The sequence below is a fragment of the Terrapene carolina genome, unplaced genomic scaffold (genome assembly GCF_002925995.2).
Source record: "Terrapene carolina triunguis isolate 2854851 unplaced genomic scaffold, T_m_triunguis-2.0 Scaffold93, whole genome shotgun sequence".
In the NCBI taxonomy this organism is placed as follows: domain Eukaryota; kingdom Metazoa; phylum Chordata; order Testudines; family Emydidae; genus Terrapene; species Terrapene triunguis.
The window spans coordinates 12,693,657-12,717,840 of record NW_020664444.1 but is presented as its reverse complement, the minus strand read 5'-3'; the positions used below and the strand labels follow the sequence as shown (position 1 = coordinate 12,717,840).

The window sequence follows — 24,184 nt, the reverse complement described above, 5'->3', positions numbered from 1 at the left end:
ACTTATGTCGCTGCTCATAACGTGCTTTGAGATCCTCAGGTGGAAGGCGCTATAGGAATTGCAAAGCTCTATCATCAGACACATATATCCCTGCACAAATATGCACAGGCTTGTAACCCGAAACCCTCTTTATTTCTGGACAGACATTGCAAACTGCTTAGACCACATTCTCCAAGGTGTTTAAGGAGGGTGGAGTTTACAGTATTTATTTAGGTATTTTGCAAATCCTAATAAGAAGAGAACACTTGTGGCAATCGCAAAGAACAAATATAAAACCCGCGGCTACACTCTGAACAGCGCCACCCCATTTGTTTTGTTATTGCTCCTAGCCCAAAAACCAGATTACAACTAGAAAAAAATGGCTTTTTTCATGCCGTTTATTTCTGATCCTGCAGTAATTTGTCTGCTGTGTGCACTGCTTTTATTAGGTGCATTTTATTTTTCAACTGGCTCTAAAAACTCACCTTTGAAACTGCCTCCTGGTCCACCTCCTCTTCCGATCATTGGTAACCTGCATTTGCTGGATATTAGACGGCAAGATAAGTCACTATTGAAGGTAGGAAAAAAACCAAAACGCCTTGTGCATGTTAAGTCTGCCTCAGCTAAACCAGTGAGAAGACTTTGTTGTTGTTTATTAATCTGAATTAAAATTTCAGAGCAGTAAAAATTGCACGATAATGTTGTCTCAAGCTTCCTCTAGCTCCTGTCTATACGGTGGCAGTATCATTTCTGATCAACCACTAAAAAAGGGCCCCGGGGAATGTGGATTTTTTCATGTAAACTTGATAAGGTACATGAAGTATCTAGTGCTTGTGGGATTTTAAATATGAACTTGACAGCTCTCATACCCAGAGGGCTTTTAGAGTATTAGCAAATAACTAACACGAAAAAGAAAAACCCCAGGAAGAAGTAAGAGGAATTCACTATAAAGAGTCCAACAGCCACATAAGAAAGGGTTAAATCCAGATGTTCTTATGCAGTTGTTACTCCAGGGCAAATTCTCATTGAAATCGATGGAGTGGCAGAACAACAGGATGGAATAATTTTGTCAAGTAGCTGGAATAAATACCCTGTGAACTCTTCTGCTAACTTGTAATTAAAACCACTTAGCATTGTTTAAGCAGATAAAGAGTTCTTATCTGTAAGAGGATGCTGAAAAGGAGCCTGTCAGGCTAGGTTCAATCCAGGAGCTTTGCTTTTCCTTACCCCAAGAGGAAAGTTTTGCAAAACTTCACCCTGGCGCTGTCTGAGCATGTTTCTTTCCTGCCCATCCAGCTCTGCCTCGGATCTGTTTCTGCCAGTGTTTAATAAACAGGGCAACAAATATTTGGGGTCCTGGTGCATGACTAATGCTGCTAGACACTAGGGTGATTCAAATAGTAAAACAGTAATCATTGCAGGGTTCCATCCAGTGTATAGTGCCTATTGGTTACTAACATATATCCTGAGTGCATTGACCTCACGCAGGGGTGTGTGTGTGGGGGGGGGGGATCCCATTCTGCTCACCTAAAAATGCAAGACACATAGCGGCTAGCAGCATGTGCCCACATGCCGCCCCCATGAAACTAGGGTTCTCTCCCCAGGGAGTTATGCTACATGCAGAGTGTCCCTGGGAGTCATTAGCAAACATGATTCTTTACCAAACATGAACAGGAATCTGCCCCCCAGCACAGCCAACTCTGCAGACATAATTTCGAGATTAGACACGGTGGAGGTGAGGCAGTATCTTTTGTTGAACCAACTTATCCTGGTGACAGAGACAAGCTTTAGCGCTACAAGTGCTCTTCTTCAGGTCTGAGGAAAGTAGCAAGAGTGTCACAGCTAAATAGAAGATTGAACAGATAGTTTAGAGTAGTTAGCAAAAAAAAAAAAAGTTCAAATGTGTCAAAATATCGACATTTTTGGAATAAAACATTTAGATGTTTCCTTTCAAAACAACTTTTAATTTGAATTTTCTTAAATTTTATAATGTACAATAGAATAGAATACAATATAGTAGAATATAAAGTCAAAAAATCAAAATGAAACATTTGGACGGAGCCAAAACATTTTTTTTTAAATATTTTCTTTCATGGAGAATTTTGCAATTTTCAGTTTTCATTCCAAATCAGACCAAAAAGAAATTAAAAAAACTTGAAATCCTGCATGAAATGGAATTTCTGTTCTTTTCACAGCTCTAGCAATACGCCTTTAAGTGAGTCACAATCGCTATACGAATTGTTATACATTTTGTAACAACAGGTGTGTTTGTATCTATCTTTCTCTTATTCCTCCACTTTGTTTATTAACTGATCCCCATTCTTTAGGGGTCTGTTTGGTTTTTATTCTCGTTCTTCTTAAGAACAAAACCAGACTATTAGCTTCCTGTAGACCTGAGAATATTCTCTTGTGGCACTGAGCTCAAACATCCAGCTAATAGTCTATACCAGTCTATAGACTATACCAGAACTATCCTTTTAATGACTACACTTCAGCTACCTGACATGGAACGTTTCCCCCCCTTTCTAACTACCCAGCATTGTTTCTGAATCAAGAATAGACATCAGTGACTTCCTAGATTTTCACTGACTAAATTAAGAGAAGTGCAAAGAGTAAACAAAGTGTGTAAACACTGAGGATTTATGAATATCTCATTTTTAATGTTCAATGTATGTAAAAGTATGAGTTTGTTTAAAATACATGGGGCCAGATTTCCTAGTCTGAATGCCACCGAGTTGGAGATTGGGCTGACGCGTGTGTGGTTTTCCCCACACAGAAGAGGATTGTGCTCCTACTAGACCAACAGAATTTAGTGCCGAACTCATGCATATGCTAGTCAGATTAGTGCTATAAACAAATACACCAGCATAAGCCTTGGGTCTGAAGAGGAAATGAGGGGTTTCTTAATGCGCTCTCTCCATTGGTGATACTAAAACCCTGCCTCTTTTCCAGCTAGCAGAAAAATACGGGCCAGTGTTCACCCTCCACTTTGGGTCCCAGAAAGCTGTGGTCCTGACTGGATACGAAGCCGTGAAGGAGGCGCTCGTGAACTTCACAGATGAATTTGTAGACCGACCCCCCATCCCAATATTTGAACAAATCCAGCATGGAAATGGTACTAGCCTTTGGAGATGTGAGAGTTTCAAAAGAGCTCAGCCTTGGCCTAACTCTTCTCCTACCGCCACCATGGCCTGAGAACTTTTGGAAGTCCTGCCCCAAGTCTGTATTTTAGCTAAACTGACCCCCAAATTCTGCTTCTCCGGTTTGCAGCTCTTGTCATTAGCGACAATTACTTTGGCAAACAACTTGGTGACCAGTTAACATCCTGAATTTTAAAAGATCAGGGCAGAATTTTAAAGGCACAATGGCAACGATGTGACTAATTCCCATAGGCAGCCAATGTGAGTTAGGTGCCTCACTGCCATTAATGCATTTTACCTGAGGTATCAGTTCATGAAAGATGAACCATACTGGATTTGGCGCTCAGTATTTTGCCTCTCTTGCCAGTCGGTGCTGCCATTTTGGATGTATTCATTCCAGAAAGTCCAGCCTCCAAAAATGGCCCTTTGTAGAACAATATATCACAGGTTCAGATAAGGGTTATGAGCCAAATCTGTGATCCCGTCCCTCAAACAGCTCCATCGATTCCCCAAGGCAGTTCCTCCATCCCCATATCCAGGATTGGCTTAGAAAACATTTTACCTGGATCCTCCTCTTATTTCTTCCACGCTCTAGCTCAAAGTTTAACTAGGCGCTCCAGCATCAGCTATCACACAGTGCTCCGTGATTACCACGTGTGATAGAGCCCCCCCAGTCACACTCTGAGAGCTGATCTCAGTGCTACAAACTGACAAATCAACGGAAGGAGGAAAAGAATTGGCCAGAGTCAGTATATCTGTAACATTGATATAATGGGGGGCAGTAGAAAATCTTTCACATTTAGCTCCTAGGTCAATTCTAATCCAGATCAGCAGTGATCAGCAGCTATGACGAGCGACTGACTTTTAGTTGATCTGGATGAAATGAGTTTGGTGGACTCAGCTTCATTCTCAGAGGGATACTGTCCACATCATACAAGCAAATACCAACACCAGTACTAAATAACAGACTTGTTGGTAGCTGCAGCAGAGATGCCAAGGATTGACTAAGGGCTTGGAGACTCTGTTATCCCTTGACCACTAGAGGTCATGTCAGACTTAAGGCACAGCCTGAAACTTTTGCCTCTGCTACCCTTGCGGCACCAGTAGAATGGACCAATAGAGGATTTAGGTCTTCAAGGCTGTTAATCTGGCACATTACATCAGCACTAAAGTCACACAGAAAATTTATTAAAAAATGGAGTGCTCTAAATGCCTGGTTGCCTCCCACATGAGTGTGATGGCAAAAACTGAACTGGGAGGAAAACTATTTCCATGAAGTAAAAGATGGCTGGGATTGATGGATGGAGCTGGGAGGAGGACATAGAAATGAATGGCAAATGGGATAATGGAACAGCAAGGAGAAATGGAGGGAGAGAAACTGTGGAGATATTCTCATATTCTTTTAAGTAGAGTTAGGATCCCCTTGAGTTCTACGTTCTCAGCAATCACATATACCTCACATATACCTCAGGTGTATTCTTTTCTAATGGAGAGCTGTGGAGAACGACACGAAGATTCACTGTGTCAACCATGCGCAACCTTGGAATGGGGAAAAAGCTGATAGAGGAAAAAATTCTTGAAGAGCTTCATTTACTTATTGAGACAATCAAATCTTCCAGAGGTGAGCTGGGGAATATTAAGGTTAAATATCGCATTGCTCAGACTTTTCAAGCACCGTTGTAAACACAAGTCAGTGGTGAGGTTGTGGCATGAGAGTTATGTTTATGCTTTTGTTTGTTCTTATTACAGGTGAGCCATTTAGCCTCAAGTCATTTAACGCTGCTCCAACCAACATCACCTTTCTTATGCTGTTTGGGGACCGGTTTGACTACAAAGACCCAACCTTTGTCACTCTGTTAAGACTCATAGATGAAGTTATGGTTCTTCTTGGATCTCCATTCTTGCATGTAAGTAACTCTTTGTAGAGGTCCGGACTCACCCCTGCGGCGCCTCCTGCTGGTCGTCCAGGGAATTAGCTCACCAGCCTCTGGAGCGGCCTCCGCAGGCCGGTGATCCGCCTTATCCTCTGCACTGGCCCCCGTGTCCCTCCCAGGACTCCGGTGCCCCTTGCTCTGGGTGCTGCCCCCGGCAATACTCACACACGCTGGGTCTCCCCTCCCAGGGGAACCCCCACCCACTAACCCCACCTCACCTCAGGATAAGGCCACTGCCAGTCACCAACTAGCCCCCACACTCTGGGGCAGACTGCAGTATAGGCCACTCATCATCGGCAAGGTTGGGTTTGGACCTGCTGCCTTGGCCTAGCCCTGGGCTGCCCTCTGCAACCCCCAGTACCCCTTGGCCTTCTCCTAGGCCGCAGCCTGGGGCTTTCCAGGCTGGAGCTCCCCAGCTCCTCAGCCTTTCCCCAGCCCTGCTCCACTACAGGTACCCTGTGTCTAGCTCCCTGCAGCCAGGCCCTTCTCTCCCTGAACGCAGAGAGAGACTACTGAGCTCCTAGCTCCTAACCTCTGATTAGGGTGTGGCCCAGCTGCAGCCACTTCCCCCAATCAGACAGGGTTTTACCTTGCCCAGCCCCAGCCCTCTGCAGGGCTTTTCCAACCCCTCAGGGCAGGAGCGGGTGTCCACCCCGCTACACTCTTCCAGTGTATTTTGAGTCATACAGGCTCCATGACCCAGCGCAGCAGATCTCAGGCTGTAAGAACTAGCACATCCCATCTAAAAATCAATAGTACTCAGGATGCTGCCTTCATAATTATAATCAGTGTCATTGAAATGGAGTCTGAACCTCAGACCATATTTGAAACCAAGCTGTATACTATGTAATTGCAACCCGCCTACCACCATTTACAAATCATTGGTCTAACAGACTGAACAAAGGGGCTGTGAGTTAGGAATAACCCTGTTCTGCAGGGTTGGATTCACTCTGCAAGCTTCCCCAACTCTCCAGCCAATGTGCTTCAACCATGACATGGGAGGTAAGAACCCTTCTAGCCCCAAAAATTGAGTTCAGGCTCTGTGTCCTCTTGGCCTCAAAGCTGAGATTACCAGTGAGCATGAGAAATAGCATCAGCTGTATTCATGGATTTTGTATTCATGTCCATTGTGTGGTGACTATTTTCCACGTCTATTAGTGACCTGTACTGAATTATACTTACTAAACGAAGGTTATCTACATTGCATCTGTAACAAGAAAAACTTGTTTGGGTGGAGGAAATCCACTGGTTGGTTTATAGGTCCCTAGACAGAGTCACAAATCCACAGTGTTCCTGAGTGTTGTAATTTACATTTGGATCATTAATTCAACAGGGGGGGGGAGGAGGATCACATTTCACCTGACAGCTCCTTCTGTTGTTCATGTGAGGATGGTCACATGCAGGGTTTATTCCAGCCAGTTCATGGCATGTATCACACTAGGAAACTAAGGTGATAGTCGTGTCTTAGTATGAACTGGTACCACAATATCTATTCGCACCAGCTAAGGTGATAGGTAATAGTGCAGAATGGAAGATATTGTGCTCATGAAACAGTTTACTAACACACTAGTTTCAGGCAGCGATATATGAATAACTGGTGCCTGGGGCTACAACCTACTAGTTCTTGTTTTTATCAGCACAGACAAGAGCAACATCTTTGTGACCAGGCTGCTGATAGCCTCTATGATACACAGAACAGTCCCACTGAGAATTGCTGTCTGGTGTGGACCTGAGATGAGAATTATGCTATATGAATTTTAGCCCTGTACTGAATGTTGGTTCCCCCCGCAAATTTGAGACTTTATCTTTTTAATTTATTCTATTTGTTCTTAAATGTCATTTCATTGTGCACGGAAGTGCAGCCTTTGCCTGCCTCGCTTGTATTTTCTAATCATAGTCCGTGTTCAGAGACTATGGCTGTGTTAAACATGCTTCATAGGAGTGAGCAAAGTACTTAATCATGTACCTAGCCCCACTGAAATCAAAGGACTAGGTTTTGTGGCACAAAGTGGACTTAATGTGGCCAGAGGAGAATTTCCGTTGTGCAAGGGAACTCTCAGCTGGCATAGCCAACTCCTGCCCCAGCCCAACATAGGGGATACAGGGTCGGCATGTCCGGGACTCTTGGCGGGAGGGGCTTGGTGGAGCAGTGCACCCAATTCGTATCTAGCATAAGGTTCCCAAGGGACCCTACACCTGTGGTGTAAGTTAGAGCTGCTTCCTTTCAGCTTTACCCTTGTGCTGAGATCTGGCACCTCAGAATCAGGGAGACACAACTGGCTCCCTTGTGCCTTCATCCCTGCGTTTTAGCAGAGCTCAGATGCTGTAGAAAATCTGCTCCAATGGGACTGCTCATGAACTTCTAGTTAGGCCTGTGCTTAAGAACCTTGCAGAATCAGGGCCTGAAAGCATAAGGCCCCGCCCTACATTCAAATGGGCTAGCTTCACCCAGGTGGAGTCCCAGTGACATCAGGAGTGCTGGTTATCATTACAAACCTCTACGGGACAATGTTACAGACCTGTAATGACAGGCTGTCCCAGCACCCTTTGGCATGGCTCTTCCTGTATCTTGGCACTTTGGGTTTAACGCATCCATTTTTTTTTCCTTACTAGTTTTTTAATTTCTACCCATTCCTTGGATTATTTCTCAAAACCCACAAGATTTTACTTAAAAAAATAGAAGATGTGCGCATCATTTTAAGGAATTACATCCAGATCAGCAGACAAGATCTCAGCGAGAACTCTCTGAGCTACATCGATGCATTAGTGTTCAAGCAGCACCAGGTATGTGACCGAGCGGCTCCATTTACAATTTAGTCTGTTTTCAACAAAAACACTTAACTAGCTCCTGATCTCAGCCACATCAACGTAACCTTCCTGAGGTCAATGCCGTTCTCCAGATGGAACTGAAATCAAACTCCGTTCCCTTACTTTTGCCATAATGTATCTAGTGAATGTTTCACCAAAATTGGATGTGAAAACACGACCCCACTTTATAATCTATGATCAACTGTTTGTTCCTACAAGAAAATCAATAGGGTTTCATAAAGGATGAATCTGACGCTTTGTGTTAATAAAGAAACCAATCATTGATCTCATTGTTCTAAAAGGAATAAGGAACTCAAAGGAAGTCAGTTGTTATATCACAGCTCCATGTCCTGGCCCTGCATTTATTCCTTGCATCTGGCCACTATGATTTCTAAGACAGATTGATCTCAGTGTAATATTAAAACAAAAAACATTTAGACTCTACATTTTTCTTCTTTCAAACAGAGCGGGGCCAGATATGTACATTGCACCTCCTAGCCGCTCATACTGAGCTGGGTTCAAGGATCACTATGCTCCAACAGTCTAGCAAGGGAGAATGTTCACAAAAAATCTTTGCACACATTCCAACCGGGCAGGTAGAGTGGGAGGTGTCTCTTGGAGGTTTGAAATCATTGAACTCGAATCTCCAGCTGCACACAGAAGGGAATAGGTATTTATTTCCAACCCCTGCAAAATGAACTGCAGGGGTGAGTTTGTGAATACCATCCAAAGCGGAGCTCAGCCCTGCTTCAGATTAGAGATGGACCCCGAACCAATCACTTGTATCAAAACCCCTCTAGCTTCTGGGGAAGTTCAGCTCTCCATGCAGATCTGCACTGTGTGGCTCAGATCCAACTCTGCCCTCGGTTCTGAAATCCTCCGCTGGCTTCCCCTTGGCTCGCAGACCTATGAGAATGCCTGAAAATGTGATGGGCGAGGTGGGACTTCCCAAATCTTACTCAATTGTAATTTTGCCTCAGTCAGAGTGAACAAGAGCACTTTCAACACTAACTGAAACTTGTGTGTTTAAAGGAGACAAACAAGAAAGACAGCCTGTTTCACGATGAAAACATAATAGCATCTGTACTTGACCTGGTCATGGCTGGAACTGAGACAACTGCCACAACCTTGCAATGGGCCATCCTACTGATGATGAAATATCCAGACATCCAAAGTGAGCCGCTCTATGATTTCACTCTTTGTCTGTGCCTTGTTTTAATAAGAAAGTCAGGTTAAGTGTCCGATGTGTAGATGCCAATGCTGCTTTCACCACAAAAGCTGCATCCCCTCTCTTTATTATTAGTTATTATTTGTATTGCGGTAGCATGTGGGAACCCCAATCACGGATCAGGACCCCAATGTGCTAGGCACTGTATGAACACCGAACAAAAAGATTGTCCTTGTCCCAAAGAGTTTGCAGTTGAGTAAGGCTGGTTTCTGTCTTCCAAAACTGGATTTTTCTATTTCCTGGAGGGAGCAGCATAGACAAGGGCTGTGTAGGTAGTATGATACAAAACAAAACAAAACACACATGCCTGAAATCCAGAGAGACTTGAGGTGCCTGAGGAAGCCAGGTTTAGGGTTTGCAAAATGTGGTTTGTTTTTGCCAAAGCAAATTCAAAAGTGGGGAGAGAGCCCTTCTGATGGGACACATTTGCGTTTGCATTTACTTTTAGAAAAGGTACAAGAGGAGATTGGGACCGTTGTCCAATCAGGAAGCCAGGCCACATATGAAGACCGGAAAAACATGCCATTTACAAATGCGGTGATACATGAAGTGCAGCGATTCATCACCCTGCTGCCACACGTTCCACGGTGCACATCTGTTGATACACATTTCAGAGGCTACTTCCTCCCCAAGGTATGTATCACTTCTTTTAAATGGATACCACTACGTTCCGCCCTTTGCCAACAGCAATGAATGGATACTTAGATACTAAGGGCCAGATTCTGCCATCCTCATGTGAGTAATTCCTCACTCCAAGAGTAGCTCTGTTTGACTCGGGGGGGGCTATTTGCAGTGTGAGGTATTCTGGAAGGCTGGCATGCAGGATCTGGCCTCATGTTTGCAGTTTCCAAGGCAGTCCTGAGGATTTAGCCATCTTCTAAACACTCTACACTGCCTTGAAAATCTCAGCCTGTATCATGTACAGTGCTCTGAATGGAAGGGTTCAAATCATCTATGCAAGTGCACCTGGTAGAACCCAGAATTAAAGCTGGAATTTGGCACAGCCAACAGGTAAAATCCAGGTTTCAGTGAAGTCCGTAGCAAGATTCACATTTACTTCAATCAGACCGAGGTTTGGGTCACAGGAAGAAGCAAAGCTTAAACAGCAGGGTGGAGACTGACAACGAGTAGATCAGTGGAATTCAATAATCTTTTAGGACCAAATCCTGCAGCCCTTCCTTGCCTCAGCCACCAGTACTCGCACAGCTACAATGTCCTTGCCCATCTGAGTATGGCATTGGCAGCATCATGTCCTACTCTGAATGTTGTTGTTATTATTATTGCTATGTGGTAGCACCAAGGAGCCCCACTCAAGGGCCAGGACCCCATTGTGTTAGGCACTGTACAACACTGAACAAAAGGATGCTCGTTGCCCCAAAGAGCACTGAGCAATGTACCCCTAAGAGAATTCCTCTCGATCGGAGTGTCAGTTGGATCAGAGGTTTCATGTTGCTTTTGGAAGTACAGGGGTTTGTAGAACCAAACACCTCTTTGAGTTTGTGCTTCGTGTTGTATTCCAGGGAATAACCGTGATTCCTTCCCTCACCTCGGTGCTGCTGGATAAAACACAGTGGGAGACACCACATGAGTTTAACCCCAACCACTTTCTTGATGCTGATGGGAAGTTTGTAAAGAAAGAAGCTTTCCTGCCATTCTCCACAGGTAATTAAGGGGCCCTATCCTGAAAGGAGCAGAGGTTTCTCAGGTTCTGGTAGGATCAGGAACTTTGTATTAGGAAACAGAGCATTGATCAGGAGAGATCTATTTCAGTATTTCAAAAAGGACCAAGCAAACCTAATACCCAGCCAAGCAGAGCCAATGAATCTGCAACAGACCTGACTTATCTCAGCATAAGCCTTCCCTCTAACAAAATGGATCAGTTCTCAACTGATACAAAGGTAGGCAAAGGAAAGGAAGGGTATCGGCTCCAAAAGAACAAGGAAGGGAGCCCAAAAGGTGCCAAGGAGAGGCCAGCCAAAATAAACAGGACTTGAATGATACCCTAAACCAGATACACGAGGCTGTACCATTGACTTACTGTGGCCTGGACACATCACTGAATCCTTTCTGGATTTCAATTTCTTCATCTGCAAAATACAGTCAATAATACTCTGTCACAAGGAGGTGGTGGGCTTAATTGAAAGATGCTAGACCAGGGGTGGGCAAACTTTTTGGCCTGAGGGCCACATCTGGGTATGGAAATTGTATGGTAGGCCATGAATGCTCATGAAATTGGGGGTTGAGGTGTGGGAGGGGGTGAGGACTCTGGCTGGGGGTGCAGGCTCTGGGGTGGGGCTGGGCATGAGGGGTTGGGAATGCAGGAGGGTACTCCGGGCTAGGACCAAGGGGTTCGGAAGGTGGGAGGGGGATCAGGGCTGGGGCAGGGGGTTGGGGCATGGGAGGAGGGCAGGGGTGTAGGCTCCGGACGGCGCTTACCTCAAGCAGCTCCCAGAAGCAGCAGCATGTCCCTTCTCCAGCTCCTACGTGGAAGCGCAGCCAGGTGGCTCTGCATGCTGCCCCATCCGCAGGCGCCGCCCCTGCAGCTCCCATTGGCCGCCGTTCCTGGCCAATGGGAGCTGCGGGGGCAGCGCTTCAGGCAGGGGCAGCATGCGGAGCCCCCTTGCTGCCCCTACACATAGGAGCCGGAGGTGGAACATGTCGCTGCTTCTGGGAGCCACGCAGAGCGGGACAAGCCCTCAACACTGCTCCCCAACATGGAGCAGGGCAAGCCCAGACCCTGCTCCCTGGCAGGAGCTCGAGGGCAGGATTGAAACACCTGAAGGGCCGGATGTGGCCCCCGGGCCATAGTTTGCCCACTCCTGTGCTAGACAGAGGTGTAAAATACTGACCTACTCCACCCCTCTAAATGTGTATTTGCGTGTGCATGGATGCGCACACATACACACACACACACACACACACACACACACACACGCAAACACGCAGCCAAGGTGGAATAAAACAAACAGCCCATCCCAAGAAGCCAAATGAAATTTTGACGGGCAAGGAACATTGCAAGGTATCAGAAATTTCCTGTGAAATTCCATCCTAATCCCTCTTTAGTGAAGAGGTGTCCTCTAACCAGCCTCCTTGCTGTGGCACAGCAATAAATGTTTCCAAATGCTGTTAATTTCCAAAGCTGCCTCCTTCCTGGCCTGCACATGCTGTTATCCAACAGAGTGCATTACAAGTGGGCACAGCTGGAAAGAGTAGCTTTACTAGGAGTTTTACAAATCCCAGCACTGCAGGAATCCTAAAGTATTGTAGAGGGAGATTTCCTGCAGAATCTCTCAAATCCTGCCTTGCAACCCGACACTTTACAGCCATCTCTGTTAAAAGTCGGCTGTGGGAGCTGGGGGTCAGGAGTCCAGCTATGATTCTGGACCCCGCTTTCCAGTGTGGGATTTGCTGCGACAGCATCAGACGTGAGTTTGCATTTTTGATGCAAAAATCATCAGCAGTGATTTTTTTGAGGTCAAAAGCCACATTCTTGCTTTCCTCATTTCTTCATTCCTGATTTCTTCATGATGTCATCTCTCAGATCCTGTCATTCTGGGGCAGGGCATCCTGCTAAAAAAGAAACAAACTTATGGGAGCCAAGAACAAAAGACAGTCACCAAAGTGAGACTGGCTGGGTGATAGCCTACAAGTCTTCAAACCATTCCACCTTTGGGGAAGGGAACGTTTCTCGGGAAGGTTGATTTTTACGAGAAAGGGGTTGTTTGAAAGTGCTCAGGGGCTGGGGTGTCAGGATAAGTCTGTGGATGATGTCTGTGGACTACGGTTGCATCTGAAGATTTCAGCCTAGGTACAGAGCCCCATTGTGCTGGGTGCTGTACAAATACACAGCCAGAGGTAGTCCCTGCCTTGTAGAGCTCACAATCTAAACAGACAAGACAGACACAGCATGGGAGGGGAACAAACACACAGAGCGGGGAAGTGACATACCTAGGGTCACACAACAATTCAGTGGCTGAATTCAGATCTCTAGTTATGTCCTATCCACTAGAGACCACAGCCTGCCAGGGAAGACGGTGCATAATAATTTCATGTATTACATAGCCTGGCAATTTACCATGTGCCTATCACCTCCTTGTTATATGAACATGTCTGACAAAGGAATCAACATGCATATCGTGGCAACATGAGCTACTGGCATAATCATCTGGCTACAACACAGATTATTTTGCTGTAACTATATGTCAGTTCAATTGGGTACAATGGTACACGAGGAGTCCCATTACTGCTCCTAATAGATCACCTGATGACTATTATGGGCAGGTCTTCACTACCCGCCGCGATCTATCGGTAGTGTATCTAGTGTAGACGCGATAAAATCGATCCCCGATCGTGCTCCCCGTCGACTCCGGAACTCCCGCTCACGAGAGGCGGAAGCGGAGTCGACGGGGGAGCAGCAGCGGTCGACTCGCCGCCGTCCTCACGGCCAGGTATGTCGACCTAAGATACGCCGACTTCAGCTACGCTATTCGTGTAGCTGAAGTTGTGTATCTTAGGTCGACCCCCCCGCTAGTGTAGACCTGGGCTATAACATTAACATTAACCTCTGTAACGATTTCTCTGACAGTTAAATCTAATCATTTTTGACACTGCAGGGCGCAGGAATTGCATTGGAGAAACTCTGGCCAAGATGGAGCTGTTTCTGTTCTTTGTAGGGTTGCTGCAGACGTTTACTTTCCAACCCCCGCCAGGGCTCACAGAAGCAGACCTGGACCTTGCGGTTCCTCAGACTACTTTTACTTTAAGACCACAACCTCAGTCAGCCTGTGCTGTTCTATGTGAATAAGCAGGACAGAATTAGGGAATCATTCCTTTGTATTGACTTTGACTGCACAGGACATTTCTACTGGACGCAACAAAGAGAAGGCAGAACCTTGGAGAAATGGTTAATATGTTCCAGATGAGATAGCTATTGCATTATATGCACTGCAGTCGCTTCACACTCTGCTTCTCATAGACTTTAAAGGACTATCGTGATCATCTATTTCAGGGGTGGGCACTTTTTGGCCTGAGGGCCGCATCGGGTTTCGTAAATTGTATGGAGGACCGGTTAGGGGAGGGGGTCGTGGCCTGTCCCCCATCTCCTATCTGCCTCCCCCGGGACACCTGCCCCATCCAACCCCCCCTGTTCCCTGATGGCCCCCCCGGGACCCCTGCCCCATTCAACCCTGTTTCCCGCCCACAACCGCCCCGACCCCTACCCACATCCCCACCCTCTGCCCACCATCCCGAACTCCCCTGCCCTCTATCCAACCCCCCCGATCCCTGCCCTTACTGTGCTGCCTGGAGCACTGGTGGCTGGTGGTGCTACGGCCACGCGACCCAGCTGGAGCCGGGCCACGCCGCCGCCGCTGCGCCACCACGCAGCTCAGAACACTGGGTCAAGTCGGGCTCTGCAGCTGCACTGCCCCAGGAGCTCACAGCCTCGCCGCCCAGAGCATCGCTCCAGCGGCGGAGCGAGCGAGCTGCGGCTGCAGGGGAGGGAGACAGCAGGAGATGGGCTGGCGGCTAGCCTCCCGAGCCAGGAGCTCGGGGGCCGGGCAGGACGGTCCCTGGCCTGCAGGCCGTAGTTTGCCCACCCCTGATCTAGTTGGACCTCCTGCACATTGCAGGCCACAGAACCTCACGCACCCACTCCTGTAATTGACCTCTAACTTCTATAATGTACACGCTCCTGCACCTATGGAATGAACTGTGTTCTGAATAAGAATATTATGGGAACCTGATCGTAAAAGCTACCTCTCTCAAGAAGACAAGAGCACCATTAATCTGTAATGGGCAGAAATGCTGTAGGGGCCCCATGCTAGAGCCATCCAATAGGATTGAGTGCAGGGGTACTCACACTTCATTGCACCCTGACCCCCTTCTGATAACAAAAATTACTACATGCCCCCAGGAGGGGGAACAAAGCGTGAGCCTGCCCGAGCCCCGCTGTCCCGGGTGGGGACACAGCCAAAGCCTGAGCCTCACCACACCAGGTGGGGGGACAAAGCCAAAGCCCAAGGGCTTCAGCCCCTGCCAGAGGGCCTGTAACCTGAGCCCTGTCACCCAGGGCTGAAGTCCTCGGGCTTCGGCCCCAGGCAGTGGGGCTCGGGCTTTGTCTTCAGCCCCGGAAAGTCTAAGCCAGCCCATTAAAACAGGGTTGCGTGACCCACTTTGGGGTCCCGACTCACCATTGGAGAATTGCTGATCTAGTGAATTTCTTCAAGGTTTCTGTAGCCATTCATAGCTTCTACCAAAATTCTACTAGGTTACCCTCCCAGATATGCTCCAGATGTCAACCGCTGAGGCTGTAGAACTGAGAAAACTTGACTTGTTCACGTGATTTGAGAGTGATCTGTTATTACAATTTTTGGGAACAGAGTCCTTAGAGGGAGTGAGCGAAAACTGGAAACTGATATAGGCAGTTCTGTCTCTGACAATACAAGTCTGCTTCATCATCTAAATGAAAGAGAGAAGAGATGCCTCTTGAGACCCACACTGGCAGCTGACTATAAAGAGCCGATGACATAGAAAAGTAATCCAATGCCATGCAGACGTTTATGGATTTCTGTCCTCCTTGGGCTGGCTAAATGAGAGAAAACGTTCTTCTTGTTCTCCACACAACGGATAACTAGTCGGACTTTTGGAACCCATCCTTGCAATCGGTTTTGAGTGGGGTCTGACGGATTGTTCCTGTGTCAGCTGGACAACTGGGATCAGCAAACCAGCAGGAGTAGGGGGTGGGCTTTGAGGTTTGTTCTGTTCTGTACTCCTGGCCATGGCTGTCACCTCTGCTGGAGAGTGCTCTTTTTATCTGCCGCAGTATTAATGAATCGTGCTCTAATTCGTGTCTAGCTCAGGCATCGTTCTGTGCTTGTATTTGCCTGCTGACTCCTATCGCTGCATATCCATTATCCTATCAGCTCTCAATGTATGCATTCCTTTTTATTTGGCCACACAATAAAGTTTTAACCCCAAAATGTATTTATTGCATATAATCTACAGAACTGAAGTCATTTAAACAGGACACAGAAAGTTGCTTGGAGACAATCCTCAGAGAAAGAGATTTGTCCTACTAAATTGAGGCAGACTAACAGCCCAAATATTTACCCCAGGCCACGGGCAAGCTTGTACAGCCCATGCTGCCATGGCTTCATTGCTACCAGTATCCAAGCTTTAAAGCTAGCTGGGGTTGTCGCTATACAATCTACAACCACACCCTGTGATTGCAGTGTACACGTATCTTCAGATTCACAGATTTGACCATTATGATCATCTAGTTTGACCTGCATAACACAGGCCAGAGAATTTCAGCCAGTGTCCCTACACGAAGCCCATTCTTTGGGCTGAAGTAAAGTATATCTTTGGGAGAGGCATCCACTGATGTCAAGCGTTCAGTAGGAAGTCCTCAGCATTCTGCACCAAGGGTGAGCATGCTAGGACTGACTCACTTTCCCTTTCACCTACCCCAGGATAAATTCTCCCTCCCACCTCTGATGAGGGGCTTTCCTTCCACTGAATAGATACAGGCCCCTTGTGCCCTGTCTAACCCTTACCCCCAAAGCCTGCCTGCAGGCTGCGAAAGCAAGAACCTTTCTTCCCAAGAAGACAAAAAGCCTCCTGCTTCCCATCAAACTTTTGTTGCTACTCATATTGCTTCCCTACTTGGAACTGCTGTGGGCTCTATGCCAGTCGCTTTCAGCTGTTGGCAGCTGCTGCTGGCCTGCACTACTTCTCCTGGGCTGGGGATCCCGGTCCTGAGGGAGGCGTCAGAAGGAGATGGTCCATGGTGGACATCAGGCCAAGGGAGGGAGGCTGGGTATTCTTGAAAGAAGGTAGGCAAGTCAGGTCAGGAATCACTCAAGGCAAGTCCTAACCCAGGCCTGTCCCCTCAGCTTCCACAATGGCTCCCTCCGTCCCTGCCACAGCGCTCTTTAGTGACATCTCCCAAAACCTGGACTGAAATCCTTGCTCCATTGAAGTCAATGGGAGTTTTGTGGTCAACTTCAGTGGGTCTAGATTTCATCCCTGGGATTTAGTCAGTTTCCAAGTGATACCCATCTAGGGATGCACTGGTTTCCAAACAGTTAAGAGACAACACAGTCTAGTGATTAGAGCAAGAGATGGGGATTCAAGAGACCCAGGTTTTATTCCCAGTCGACTCATTGTCTGAGATTGGTCACTGAAAGGCCCTGTGACTCATTCTCCACACCTGTAAACCACTTACCTTCCCAGTGTGTTATGAAGGTTTATTCATTCATGTTTGTGAAGTGCTTTGAGAGCCTCGGGGTGGAAAGCGAAATGATTCTGTCTCTCTCCTATCCTGAACAACGGCTTTCAGACTCTGCTGAAGCCCAGGCATCACCTCCCACGCCTGACTCTTCTGATGAAGTGAGAGGAGCCTAGTGAGATCAGCTGTTTGTAGAAATTTTGCAGATTACATGATGCAAATACATCAGAAATGACTGAGATGGACTATTAATCAGAGCCAACCGATCAGCTGCTAATGTCAGGGGCAGAGAACAGGCTCCGATTTACAATTTTTTAAAAATGTATCACACTTCTTATGCTCATCCCTGTGTCATCAGCATATGGGTAGAATGCATCACTCTACAGCCCTCAGGAAATCAGACAGCGGGGTACATCTCTGCGTGAAAGACTCCTCCTGTGCGTCTGTCCATCCAAATTATGGAAAAACATAACTATGACTATGACTCAGCTACAGATCTGACAGAAAACACCTGCTCATGAGTCTTTGAAGTGGGTGTAAATACAATCTCCATATTCTTCAACTGACTTCAAATTTTCACCTCCTCTACCTGCAAAGTTTGTCGGTCAAATGCTTGTGCCCTGCATTGCAATGTAACATTTCTAAGGAACCTAGTTTATCTATTGCTCCCCTTTTGGCCACAAGATGGCACCAATATCCTACCACGGCATTGACTGACAGCCCAGTCTTGCAGTCCTTACTCAGGAAAAACTCCCATTGAGCGTTGCGAATAAGGCTTGTCTGAGGACAGAAGGACTAAGCCCACAGGGTTTTAGACATCCATTGGAACAAAGTATATACAAATTAGCTTACATGCGAGGAAGACAAAGCCCTGGCTGGGATGATTTAGTTGGTGTTGGCCCTGCTAGATGGACTAGATGACCTCCTGAGGTCTCTTCCAACCCTGATATTCTATGATTCTAAGTCTTAGAACACAAAGTCATATGTCCTATTTTATCATTAACCAAGAAAAATTCAGACATTACTCAGTGGGTAAGTTCCTTTACTTCCTTCTCTTATAAGTCTCACCACCACCCGAGGAACTCCTGTCCCAAAGAATTTGCAATCCATGGACTAGATTGTGGAGCCTTTACCCACCCAGGTGAACATTTATTTGCATGAGTAGACCCATTGGCTCCTCTATGGTTTGCACAACCTAGCTCTGAATGAGAAGAGAGCAACAGCGGATGATGTGGACCAAGGGATGAAAAAGAGCTGCGAGGTCAATCTCCCATCAACCCTTGCATGAAATGGAATTTTCCTCTATGTGATTCCCTCCTGTATGGTTTATCTGCTTGAAGACTTTGAGTGACAGTCTCTCAACCCCGTCCCCATTATAAAACCCTATCTGCTCGCTGTACTGGCCTTACACACAGCATTTAAGACAGATTAAAACACCCCATACTGTAAATGAGAGTCATGTGTGTGAACAGAGAAATGGACATTGGCATCTGTGCAGTGCCCACAGCCAGGTGAGGCATTAGGGATCAAAACCATGGAGGAAGCTGTAGCAGGAGAAAAGTGGATACACAGGGTGCTCCTCCCTCTATGTCAGGGGTGGCCAACCTGTGGCTCCGGAGCCACATGCGGCTCTTCAGAAGTTAATATGCGGCTTCTTGCATAGGCACCGACTCTGGGGCTGGAGCTACAGGCGCCAACTTTCCAATGTGCCGGGGGGTGCTCACTGTTCAACCCCTGGCTCTGCCCCCACTCCACCCCTTCCCGTGCGCTCCCTTGAGCCTGCAATGCTCTCGCTCCTCCCCCTCCCCCCCAGAGCCTCCTGCACGCCACACAACAGCTGATCAGGATGTGTGGGGAGGGAGGGGGGGCGCTGATCAGCGGGGCTGCCGGTGGGTGGGAGGCGCTGGGAGCCAGGGGCGGGGAGCTGATGGGGGGGCTGTTGACGTATTACTGTTGCTCTTTGGCAATGTACATTGGTAAATTCTGGCTCCTTCTCAGGCTCAGGTTGGCCACCCCTGCTCTATGTAGTTACCCTTTCCCTACTGAAAAAAATTCTGTGGGTCCCATTAGCAGGGCTGGTAGGAACCTGGAATGCCGGTTCCAGGGGAAATTCCAAAATTAAAAAAAAAAAAAAAAGGTGTTGTGCAGCATTGAAATGAATAGTCGTAATTTTAAAATTTCTGACATTTTCATTTAGAAAAACGGAAACTGACATTTTTCGAAAGGAAATTGACGAGGCTCCCTTAACAGTCTGGATCTCCTGCTGCCACCTGACATCAGGCTACCAAGAAGCCTGGAGCCTTGAAGCCCTGACAACCCCAGCTTGGGCTGGGCTCCCAAGGCTCTGCAGCAGGGAGGCTGGGAGCCCTGCTCAAGATGTTGAGTGTGCAAATATTTGGCAATAATGGATATTTAGGAATAATGTACATTATAATATGTTAATAGCAGTGGGAAACAGCAAATATTTGAGAATAACACAATATTTGTGTCTGTGTCACTCCTTACTCCAAATAAAGGAATAATGCACAGCTGGGGTTCCATTCTTTCCCAATCACTTAGAAACCAGGACAATATTTTGTGTTAAGCCATATATTTGCTATATAAAGAAAATTAGTCAATGCCCTGATATTTTCAGTAATTATCTGGCTGGGATTTTCAATGGGAACTGGGCAGTTGCTTTGAAAATCCTACTCTGTGTGGTCAAATATATTTTATACATATCCAGTATTTGAAAGACATAGACTGAAACTTCCATATATATTATCATTTGTTGGAGGATGTGGTTTCTCTTAAGTGGAGCTAGTGGGAACATTCTATGCAATCTAAGATAAAACAATAAAATAACAGATTTTTTTAGTTATGTCTCCAGTTTACTCACTTAGAATAGCACAGGCTGACTGAGGTCGTGGTCTCATGGTGAATCCAGCTTCAGCACCGAAGTCCAACCCAGATTCTGCGACCTCAGGCGGGGGCTGAAATGTAAACTTCTGGAGCAAGCCTGCGAAGAACAGAAAGAGCTCCATCACGGGCAGGCTTACTCCAATGTAGTTCCTTCACCCTGCAATGTCAAAAGCCAAATGTTTAACAAACAGTGTAATTAGGAAGTAGCTGTGGGTGGTAACACAACTTCCTGTTACAGTTATCATGTGCTTCATTGATGCACCTTTCTGTGATACTAACAACATTGTTGCCTTCAGAACGATACTGTCTGGTAACCGCGCAGAAGTGTCGCCTATAAACAACCAAACAGTGCATCTGAGTTCTTCCCAAGCCTCCACTCTAGTCATGTTGTTGATTCCAGGACTGGACAACTGCTCACTAGTGAAATGGCCATGTTATCTCTACTGTAGAAAGTAATGAATGGCATGTAAATGCAGGACAACATTTTCCAACTCTGGTGCCACAGTGAGGTTCCTAAATCTCTATTTCGGCCCCTATGTAAGGCTGTTATAGAGCTCCTGGTACCATAATACCTGAGTGCCTCACAATCCTTAAGCGTATTCCTCCTCACTAAACCCCCGTGAGGTAGGGCAATGCTGTTATCTGCACTGTACAGAGAGGGAGCTCAGACTACGACATGCCCGAGGTCACACAGACAGTCTGTGGTGGAGAAGGGAACTGACCCAAGGTCTCTTGAGTCCTACTCTAGCATCCTAAGCACTGAACCACCCTTCCTCTCTTGAGTAAAAGTGACCTGATGTTCAGAGATGCGGAGGCCACACAGCTCCACTGACATCACTACATAGGTCCTACAGGAACAAGTGTATTGCCGTTATCTCTATGGGTGGCCTGGGGATCTGTATGTAACTGTGATAGGAACTTGCTGTGGACATTGCTAAAATATTCCTGATATAAATACATGGATCATTTTTAGCATGGGGCCTGATCCGGCCAGACAGTGGTACTAGGCATGCTGCCTCCCTGCAGGATCAGGCCCTTTTAGTTACTTGTGGAGAAAATCAGGAAAGCTTCTGTCTTTGCAAACTTTCCATCAGCATCAAAAAAGTGGTTGGGGTTAAACTCATTCGGTGTCTCACATGGAATTAGCAGCATCGAGGTGAGCAAAGAATCGTGGTTGTTCGTCCCTGGGATACAAACACATTGCTCGTTAGCAGGTGTCAAACTCACAAACTCCGGTTATCTTTGCACATTCAACAAAATAACATTTTGAAGGCTCTGTTTCTGTGATCTTTGCCGAGTCCTTTCCCCAAGCAACCTTCAGCTCTGCCCGGCACTGGTACATCATCTTTATCATGTGGCCTGATCCAACAATTACTTCTCTTTAAGGGCAGCAAAGCAAGGAACCTGCTGCTCACCCCATCTGCAGGCTCCACAGACTTCTTCATTGGACTTCCTGATTCACTGTTCAAATGCAGTGGTATTCTGGGGTGTCCTCAGCACTCATGCCCCCAAACGCACACTCTACTTCTGAAATGTATGTGCAGGCAGCGAAATCCCCCATCCCGCAAGGGCCAGAGAAGGAAAGATCCTCCCAAGGAGGCAATCACGGTGATGGGTGGCAATATAAAATTCTAAAAGAGATGAGAATGGCTTTCATGCACTCAGATATAGGGATATATTTGCATATGGTTGGTGCTGAGAGAGCAGCAACTAAAGCGACACAGGCCACATCTTGTAGGTAGGCAGCATTCACGTGTCCATGTCAAGACCTAATATCAGACTTTCTTTTAAAAGCAAAGTTACAAAGGTGTGAAAGATTAAAACCGAAGAGTGGCTCACTTAGAAACTCTGGCTATTTCAGCATCAGCAGGATGAGCCACTGCAAGGTTGTGGAAGTCATCTCAGTTCCAGACATGAGGAGGTCAAGCATGGAGGCCAGCACGTTTGCATCATGAAAAAGAGGTTTGTTTTAGTCTCCTTTAAAATAAAAACAACAGACGTTAGAGTAAAAAGGCTGAAAGTGATACAGCAGCAGAGCACTTGCATTTACTTTGGCCAGTCAGAACTAGAACCATGTGAGCATGGGAAATAGCACCTAGTCTGCCATGTTTTACAGCTCTCTCCAAGGGCCCTGGGTTTATGAGCCAAAGGTCACCTAATGAAAGCTAGTGGAAAATATTAAAGACACGGGTAAAAGGTTGGAACCCACATAAATAATACATGTGTGTGTACACGTGCGCACATAGACTGATCTACCTTATTTTATATACATGTAAACACACATGCATAATCACACTAGGGGCTGTTCAAAATTTTTCTGACAGCATTTTTTTCCATGGGAAATTCGGCTTTTGCTTAAACGAAATATTTTTGGGAAAAGTGTCATCTCCCACGATGCACCATGGCCACGTGATGTACCACCTCCCCTTACCAAGAGGGGAGACCATGGGAGATGCAGTCCAACCAGGGAACCCAGTCTTTTGTGGAGAAAGTAAGTTTTAAGCACTCATACTACAACTCCCATGAGGCACTGCGGTGACATTTCAGAACTGAAATATTTCAGTGTTTGGCTAAAATATTTTGTTTTTTGATTTTCACCAAAAAAACTTAAGTTTTCAGCAGAAAAAACATCAATTTTCCAACCAGCCCTAATACACACATATAACAGTCTCTGTCCTGACACAGCCCATCCCTTGTATCAACCATACACAACAAGGCTTAGATCTGTCTCTAATGACTGTAGAAACCGGGGGAGGGCTTGAGCCCCATCAGTATTAAAGGGCTGGGACAGGAATGTTATGCAGGAATTGGAACAAGGCTGGTGGTGAGTAGTATTGGACTGGCTAGTGTGATGTGTATATGTATCGCTACCCTCACCTGGATAAAACTAGAAACCTGTGTGTTATAGGCCCTGCACTGCTACCAGCTAAAGGAGTTTCTTGTTTAGCTCAAGCAGCTTAGGGACTATGTGATTTTTGGATCAGGAGGACCTGTGTTTTATTTATGTTGCACCTATGAAGTTCCGAGTGGGCAGCATAGTTATACTGCAAAGTTCCTAAAGGTGGCCACAGTTGTTTTGGTTCTGCTGATCTTTGCTCTACATTTCTGGACGGTAATTGTGGGTTTTACCCCTCGCTGTAGTCTCATGAAATCATTATCTGCTGGTGAAAGCGCTAAGAGAAATGGTATGTTCTCATGGGCAGTGTAATAGGGCACTTTCATCTCTGTGCAAATTGTAAACTGATCTCTATTCCAGTGTCCTTAGGGAGGTATGTGATGGTCTTTAATGCATGGAAAGAATGAGATGCTTTGTCTCTGCCTCTCCAGTAATAAAGGATACCACCTGAGGACAAGTTTTGCACAATTATGTCACGTGGCATAGTAAATTCTTTGGGTCAGATTATCCAATTTCTTGCTTTTACTGCAGGGCCAAATTTTAACAGCTTGCAAAGATGTGTGCTGGATGTGAAAGATGTTTAGGTAGTGTAATTATTTTCATATATAACTTAGTAGGACATACTCATTAGATAAACTACCCTCCGCATCTGCATATCACATGTTAATGGAGCAGTAAAATACCTATTGTTTGATCACTAAGGCATCGATGTAGCTCCTTACATTGTTTTCATGAATATCTTGTCCACGTGTCTTGATGTATTTCCTAAAGACCACACATCCCTCTTCTGCTTTTCTGCATATCATCTTGTGGGGTTTGAAAAGACATCTAAGGAATGGTAGAAATTAAATAACTAAAAACAAAACAAGATCAAAAGAGAAATTAAATGTGCTAATTATATTGCAAAACTAAAGTGTTCTGATACAGAAGCCATCCATACGGCCATCAAAATGACACATTACTGAAGTTTTATCCTTTTCGGTAACTCAAGCTTTCCATGTATAAAGTGTCTCTTATTAAAGAATCTCTAGAGAAATGAATGGAGCCTATCAGACTCGTCTAGACATA

The 24,184-nt window shown here is 46.1% G+C and overlaps 1 protein-coding gene across 1 annotated transcript; it reads left to right on the top strand.

The window, feature by feature from the left end:
• Positions 1 to 358: 358 nt before the first annotated feature.
• Positions 359 to 13,893, top strand: LOC113406362 (cytochrome P450 2W1-like). Its single transcript, XM_026650809.1, has 9 exons — positions 359 to 556; positions 2,932 to 3,094; positions 4,591 to 4,740; positions 4,869 to 5,026; positions 7,667 to 7,837; positions 8,894 to 9,035; positions 9,538 to 9,722; positions 10,610 to 10,751; positions 13,703 to 13,893. The coding sequence occupies exons 1-9, from the start codon at positions 359 to 361 to the stop codon at positions 13,891 to 13,893; spliced, it is 1,500 nt and encodes a 499-aa protein (XP_026506594.1).
• The last annotated feature ends 10,291 nt before the right edge of the window (positions 13,894 to 24,184 follow it).

Bases quoted from the DNA above. Each gene is read 5' to 3' on its own strand.
- LOC113406362 (XM_026650809.1), top strand. From the start codon at position 359: ATGGCTTTTTTCATGCCGTTTATTTCTGATCCTGCAGTAATTTGTCTG. The intron at 557-2,931 runs GTAGGAAAAAAA...CCTCTTTTCCAG, and splicing joins AAGATAAGTCACTATTGAAG to CTAGCAGAAAAATACGGGCC. The intron at 3,095-4,590 runs GTACTAGCCTTT...CATATACCTCAG, and splicing joins ACAAATCCAGCATGGAAATG to GTGTATTCTTTTCTAATGGA.